Consider the following 7,802-nt stretch of genomic DNA (forward strand, 5'->3'; position numbering starts at 1 on the left):
CCAGGTATCACTAATCACTGGTTGAAAGCAACCAGAGCCTCCAGAATTGAGTAGTGGCAAAGTTCAAGGCTTTCATTTCATTGTTACAGTGGCCAGAGTGCACACCTGTCTTTAAAAAATTAGATATCAATGGTGCTAAATTTGGGAAAGCATTCAAGATTAGCATGACCAATTCCACTCCGGAGGGAGGCTCAAGATCTCGACATCTCTCTTCCTGTTGCACTCTGGTACATGCAGTGTTCGTTTGCTGTAAGCATTTTATTTGACTTATGTAGAAATTAGTCACAGTGATGTCTGCATTAACTGTTAACAACCTCAATAAATGCATCCCAATCCGGTGCGTGATGTGGTTTGTTCTGTCTGCTCCAAATTTACTTCTGTCGAGGGTCCAATGCATCCATAACAGGGACGAATCGCCTTCATTTGGCCTTGCACCCATGGGAGCTGAAAGAAGCTGGTCCAGTTCTGGGTTCCGCCCCCTTGCATGCTGGGCACTGTAGCTCCAGTTTCTCCAGGAACTGCATAGTAAATGACAGTAGATCTAGACCAAAATGGTCCGTCTGGTCTTCCAACTCCATACAAGCAATGGGGCAGAACTCAGAACTGGATCAGCCTCTTTGGGATAATGTGGGCAAAGAGGCAACCCTATCACCCAGTGACCTGAAAGGAGATTTGGGTCGGTGCTGGAGGAGGTTAAGCCAGGTTACTGGAGGACCAGTCCCATTAACAATTTATGAGCCAGGCAGGCATGGGAATCACCAGATCTTACAGCTGGAAAGAAATCAGCCCATTAGGTCTGCTGGGTCCTTCCAAATGACCCAGGCTGGTCACTGTCAGAAACAAGATGCTGGGTTCGGCAGACATTGGTCTGACCCAATATGGTGCTCCTTATGTTCCTATGTCCGTATGTAAGCAGTCAAGACGTGGGTGCTTTTTGTGAGATTAAATAAATTGCTCATTAGGAGATGGCCTATTTGGCTGCACTCACGGGCAGGTGCAGATAAGGTGGTAAAAATGACCAGGAGCCTTACTGGCTCACATGACGTGCGCTCAGCAGGATGACTCTAAAGTGTAGGTGCTTTGCCAGATAGAAGCAGGTCTTTGCCCCCTTCACAGCTTCCAAAGTAGACAAAAAGAATTTTATTTTTACCCAGCTACAGATGTGGAACTGAGGCCTTGCCCAGGTATCTAGTGAGAGTCAATGAACCCTTCCTTCCACTGAGGCACAGGGGGATGACTTACCCACAGCCATGCAAAGAGTCAGTGAGAGGGGAGCTTGGGAGAGGGGAGGGGGGGTGGTGGTGGTGAGGGAATTTGAACTTGATTTCCAGGTGCTTTCCTGACTCATGTATTTATTATTTGGATTTATTCTCCGTCTTTTTGAATAAGAAAATTCATCCAAAGTAGAATATCAGTGACTAATTAAAAAATGCACTCCCAATAAACAAGTCACACCTCGCACACAAGGATATGCCTGGCACGTTTTTGGGAGCGGCTAGCCTTCCGTCAGGCAGTAGAAGGAAGGAAAGACACAACCTGTCGGTAACTACTTCCATTCCACTTGCTCTTTATTGTGAAGGAAGATCAACCAATTCATCAAATACAGATATGCAGTATCAAATAAAAATTAAAAAGGTCCTTGGAGGCACCCATTTGCCCGTGGCATGATTTGTACACACACAAACACGCACACACGGTTTTACAGCAATGACGTGAGGAATTCCCCTTCCCCCTTGGCGCATGGAATCTCTCTCTCACGCACTGTTCTCCATGTGGTTCCCCTCCTGCACGGTGCTTAGGCCTATCTGATCCAACGATCGACCCCTTTCTGTTCATGTGTGGAAGGGAGGGGGAGGGGAGAGCACGGCGCACAGCCCCCAGCATGGCGCCCAGGACAAGGCACCCCATTGGCCTGCACCTGTCTGTGCAGAGGAGAGTGGAGAGGTGCCCAGTTGAGTCCAGAGTGGAGAGGGGAGCGAGGAGGAGGAAGACGCTCTTCACAGAAAGACTTCATTAGGTGTCAATTAAAATGCAAACGAGACAAAACAATAATTGATACATTCAAAATAGGATGCGTGGGGGAGGAGAGTCTTGGTCACCATACGTAGGACTCATCGTACCTGTGGAAATAAGAGAGAATTTCACTGGCCCAGGGTTGCATAGACTTCCATCTGTGAAATTGCCACTTTCGCTTTCTACGGCGCACAAACAGACATCAAGAAACAAGTTGTAGCTGATTCCTTTTTAGTGAACTGACTTAATGCGCTGACTTGCTGGAGCATAGCTCTCCACAGCTAGTCACAAAAGCATTAAGCTAGTCTCATAAAAAGACCTCATCTACTGTTTTGCTTGCTGACCTTTGATGGCTACGTCTCCCAGCAGACGAGCTACTGAACCTCACAGCTTTCTACAGCGGGAACGGAGAGATCAAAGGCACAATGTGATTGGCTAATGAGGCCGCGTTGTGATGTCATTGCTGCCAGCCTGAGGTGGATGACAGCAGAAGGAGACCCCCACTGGGTCATCCAGACTGCCCACTTCAGTGGCAGCTGAAAACATTTTTGTGACGTCACAAATCTTAGAAATCAAATTTGAATTTTAAAAACCCCAGGTGTATCTTAGAAATGAGCCTTCTTCTCCCAGTCCCTGCCCACTTGGTAAATGCTATGTCTTCTAACAATTGTGTTTTTTTTGGCTAATACTGTTTGTCCCTTGTTTGAGTGTACTTTTGATTTGATTTCTGTCTAGGTTTTTATTGTAAAATTACTAGGATAAATCATTTTACCGGTGGTATATTAAATTCAGTAAAAGAAAATAGTAATAATAACAATCATTGACCCAACACAATGGCTCCAAGAAGCACATCAACCAATGGAACGATCACCTCAGCATTCCTGCCTGCCCTCCCCACCCCCTCCCCCAATAAATGAGACAGCTAAGCTTCCCCCTAACCCCAGGTAACTACTTCCCATCCCCACCAGGACCCGAATCTGGAAGAAGGCTGAGTGCCACAGTAGGCTTCCCTACTCACCGTGGTCTGCCGTTGTGATCCACATTGTCTCCGTACAGCATGTCAGATAAGGCGGTCTCAGCAGGACTGGCTCGCTTCCCATACCTGCAGTTAAATTGCGAGCAGGAAGGGAAAGTTAAGAACATAAGAAGTGCCATGCTGGGTCAGATCAATTGAACCCAGCACCCTATCTTCAACAGTGGCCAGGCTGGGTCGCTTGGAAGGACCTGGCAGGTCTTAAAGATGAGATCCCTTGGCTGTTGCTCACTCCCAGAAGAGGTGGCTATCCCCAAGTCTACCTGGTTAATAATTATTAATGGACGTGCCCTCCAGAAACTCATCCAAACCTTTTATAAACCCAGCTATTCTGCTAGACTACATCATGTCTTCTGGCAATAAGCTCCACAGCTGAATTGTGCTTTGGCTGAAAAAAAAAAGTCTTAAATTTGTTTTAAATCTGTTTCCAGTTAGCTTCATAAGATGAAATCAAGCCTGTATTCCCTCTTCTAATCAGGACTCGCTCAGCATCCAGGCACCATGGAAGAAAGGCAGATAGTGGGTGCAAGAGAGAAGAAGGGAGAAAGCAAAGCTAGAGGTTGAAAGAGCAGGAAGAAGAGAAAGCGTGCAGAAGGAGGCCATTATGTAAGCAACCATGCTTGACCCAATGAGGTTTTTTGTCTAATTTTGTTTTTAAGCAGGAGGCTTAATTCTTCTGCTTTGGCAAAAGTCAATACATCACCGTGTCCCCAGGGGGCTCAGGTGCAGGGCATTAACCACCCCATATTACACAAGTTGTTGGTCTCAGCCAGCAGGCCAAGGCGAGACCACCCTCAGCTCCCATAGCTGAGATCCTGTATGCCGATCTTTAGCCAAAAAAAAGAGGAAGGGCCTGGCTGGGATACTGCTTGAAACCTCGGCTGCTTCCTGGAGGCACTTTGCACCCTCTCCCTTCTGAGGGGTGGCTGGTCTTTGTCCGGTAGAGCAGCGACAGCAGGGGTTTTCTGGAATCAGCCAGGGAGACTGGAGGGCGCTGGAGACCCTGCACTTAACTAACTAAAGCCAGGGAAGCTGACACAGGGTTTTTAGCAGCCATCCTCCGTGAAGGGGAAATGAGGTAAGAACCGGAAACAGGGAGTGCACATGAGGCGGTCACAGAGAGCTCATTTCAACGTGGGAAGCTCGACGGTGCAGGATGCACAAAAAAAATCTCCCTAGGGTTTTTCCCAGTGGCTCAGGGCAATAGCATTAGATGCTGACTGCTGGGGGGGGGGGGGTCCCTACCTGGGGTCGATTCTCAGCCCCTGGCATCTGCTCCTTGGATTTGATGGCGCAGAGCTCCTAGGCATCTCCCCCTAAGGGTGGGCACACACCATCCGAGGGTGGTGGATCCCTGATTTGCCCCACCCTGAGCCCGGATCCCGCAGGAGAGGAAGGTACTGAAGCAACGCGGGTCTTAGTCCACGGAGGTGGCTTCATTTTCTACAGAATGGCAGGGGACCCTTCCCCCTTCTCCCAGGCTGAGAGCTTCAACAAATGCAGCCTCTGCCAGCTTGCTTAAAAGTGCGCTCTTCTTTTACTTTCAGCAAGGGGCATGCAGGATGTTAGAAGGAGGCGCATACAGCGCTTAACATTTCGCAAAAAGGAACTGGGCGGCTACAGGGCTTGCAGTAACGAGCTGGCACCCATGGGAGGGAAGGGAAAGGCCCCACGCGTCCACAAAGACGCTTTCAATTTGTTTTCTATTAAATGCCGAGCTAATGAGTCTTAGAGTCAATTTCTTTTAATGAAGGCCTGGCTTAATGTTGCATGTTATTACAGAAGCCTTGCGCTCCATTCCTGCAAATGAGTTTCTGAGATCCAGGAGTCCCAGTGACTCGGCTATGGGGAGCAGCATGAGCCGGAATGAAGCAAGGGGCTTTTACCATTACGATTTTCATTTTCACTTTACTGCTGAGGGCCTTGCTCCACCCCAGGGATGTACAGAGCAAGGCTGCAGGGATTTAGGATACTTGCCACAGTCGGATGTAAAATTCCCTGCCCTGTTCCCTGGCTTCTGCCTCCATGGTCTCTCAGAGTCACCAGTTTGGCCCAAGAACATTTAAACGGTTGACTGATAGCAGGTAAGGGCTGCAACAAAACGACCCATGTTAATTCCATCCCATTTGAATTGGGTCAGACTCACCCAATGTCCTGCTCAGGGTGAGTGATAATCCCTGCCCTGCCCACCTGTGCCCACCTGCGAGGAGAGAGACCGCTTACCTCTGTCTCGTTACCATGTTAAGGTAATGCCGCAGGGCAATCAGATATTTGGCCATTTCTTCGGGGGATGCGTTGTTTCCCGGGTTCTCTGGTTGAGGCGGGTAGGCATCTACAAAGGTCCCCACGCACACCAAGGTGCAGAAGAGGAGAGCGATCAGAGCAGGCCAGGTTTTCCAAGAGGCACCCATAATCCTGGGGAGAGAAAGGTTTCCTGTACATCGTACAGCAGAAACAGAGCTGTCACCTCCAGGTGGGAGGCAGTGACCTCCAAGGCTGACCCCAACCCGGACAGTCCAGTTTCTGGATTAGACAACTCCCATCCTCTCAGCAGCCACCTTCCCAACTCCATCTGTCCTCCTCTCTGCCTTTCTTCCCATCTCTTGCTCTCCATCACTCTCTCCTCCTCCCTCCCCTTTCACCTCTGGTCTTGGTCTTTTGTTCTCTCTTCCTCCCTCTTTCTTCCATTCCAGCTTTCTGTCCGTCACCGCACTTCCTCCCCCTCTACCTTCCCAAAATCTCCAGAAAGCTTTCCTGGCTGACTCTAAGGGGCCCTAGGGATTAGAGTGCGTCTGTGCGTGGGGAAACCGGGACACAACTGCAGCGCTCTCCCTTGTTCCTGAGTACGGTCTGCTCCTGGGGGGTGCCCCCGCCATATTGATACCAGTGGTGCCAGAGTGTGGCTGTGTTTGTCACACCAGCTCAGTGTGAAAGGGTACAGTCAGCAGTCACGCGTGTGTATGTGTTAACTGAGCACGTGTGTGTTTGCACACGCATTCTTCTGCATGTTGTGTGAATGTGTGAGCACAGACTTGTATAGGACTGCATCTGTACATGGCCAGTGCATAGGACTGTACTCGTACCTGTGTCGGTGCTTGTATATATGTTAAGATTGTATACATTGGCCTGTGTATCTATGCATGTGTGTTTATATGTTTCAGCACAGCAAATGCCTGCTTCTCTGTATGTCTGTATACCTTGAGTGTGTTTGTGGGGGAGGGGTTTCTAATTGTCGTTGTGTAGGTGTTTGTGCTGAACATGCGTGTGTACCTTGCACATGTGTAGGTGTGTGTGCTTCCCTCCAGGCTCCCCCTAGCAGCTCCTGTGCCCGGCTGCCCAGCAGGATGAAGGAATTTCTGTCCATCCGGGTTGGTCAGACTGGCAGGAGTTGCTCCCTTCTGCATGTGGCAGGTCAGGTGGGGTATCCTGCTTCAGGAGCTCTGCCTTTCTCATCAGACCAGGAAGAGCCATTTTAAAAGGCCAGAAGGGAAAAGGACATAGAAAGGCCTTGGTATGACAGATGCAGCCATTACCTGTAGGTTTTGCTGCTTTAATGTGTGTTTGACACCCATCACCCTTTGAATGTCTTTAGAATCACAGGAGGTGTAGGCTGGAAAAGCCCAGGGATCCCAGCCGGCTCAGGCCACACACACTCTCTGCCTCTCACTCACTCTCTTTTCTGGGAATCTCTTCCCTCATGCCCCACCATTTTATCCAACAATAAGACGTCTTGGTACCCTGGAGGTGGCTGCACGCATGCTTCAGAGGTGGGTGGGGCGAACTTTGGAAAGAGCACAGGGGATCCCATGCCAGAACAAGTTCTAATACTGCATGGGCAACACTCTTAGCCAGATAAGAGCACCTCACAAATCAATATTCAATAATAAGGGGTACGGCTAGTAGGGCGACAGAAGTGCTACAATCTAATACATACACATACACAAACAAGTAGTGGCGATCGGATATCTCGTTAAATCTCGCAGGCAATTTAATTTAGCCTTAGCCTCATGAGCCTCCCACGGGATGAAGAAAACTTAACTATTGCACAAAACTAAAAACAAAAAAAGCGATATATATATATATATATATATATATATCCTGCCCCATCTTAAAGTGGCTTCCTCAGCATCCAGAGACTCTCTAAACGCCCCCCTTCATCCCCCCACCCCAGAGAGGACGTGGGCTGCTGACGGGGTCCCCGTCCCGGAGAGCTGCCTCCCTACTTACCGCGTGAGGGGTCCCGACACTTTCCGCGTCTCCTTGCTTCTGCCTGCACCGGCGTAGCTGTCGTGTCTGCTCCCTGCCCACAAGAGGTTTATATCCCTGCTGGCTCTGGGAAGGAAGAGAAACGGGGGAGGGGGGGGGGGGCAATGGGGAGATGCTCCTCCCCTTTCTTCTCTTTCCTCCTTCCCCAATTAGAACTCGCTCACTCTTCCCTTGCTGATCAATGCATTTACAATCAGCCTCCGCTTCCTTCCTCACTGCCCCCCCCCCCCCTCCTCCCCCTCTCCATTCCTTCCCAGCCATGCACGGGACAGACGGATCCACATAAGAGGCAAACAGTGAAAAGCCATCTGCAAGGGAATCAGAGCTGAACTGTCACTGGCAGGCAGGGGACACCCGGGAATCACAGCGCTATATATCTATATATATATGCAATATATATATATATGCTACCAGTTCCTACTCACTGCTTATGGCTAATGGGACTGTAGGATTCCTCCCAGAAACTTTGCTGGGAAGGGGTTGGTGCGGG

General features: G+C 49.5%; 1 protein-coding gene across 2 annotated transcripts; it reads right to left on the bottom strand.

Annotated features, from left to right (window-relative positions):
* Positions 1–1,556: 1,556 nt before the first annotated feature.
* On the bottom strand, positions 1,557–7,366 carry LOC115074257 (peptide YY-like). Of its 2 annotated transcripts, none has more exons than XM_029573559.1 (4): positions 7,274–7,366; positions 5,270–5,461; positions 3,032–3,115; positions 1,557–2,120 (listed from the first exon to the last, which is right to left on the bottom strand). In XM_029573559.1, exons 2-4 carry the CDS (start codon positions 5,455–5,457, stop codon positions 2,096–2,098), a joined length of 297 nt encoding a protein of 98 aa, XP_029429419.1. In that variant the 5' UTR covers positions 5,458–5,461; positions 7,274–7,366; the 3' UTR covers positions 1,557–2,095. The 2 variants fall into 2 exon arrangements, with proteins under 2 accessions (XP_029429419.1, XP_029429420.1); XM_029573560.1 differs by having other exon boundaries at positions 5,270–5,480; positions 7,274–7,360.
* Between the last annotated feature and the right edge of the window lie 436 nt (positions 7,367–7,802).

The sequence above is a fragment of the Rhinatrema bivittatum genome, chromosome 12, assembly GCF_901001135.1.
Source record: "Rhinatrema bivittatum chromosome 12, aRhiBiv1.1, whole genome shotgun sequence".
Taxonomy (NCBI): Eukaryota; Metazoa; Chordata; class Amphibia; order Gymnophiona; family Rhinatrematidae; genus Rhinatrema; species Rhinatrema bivittatum.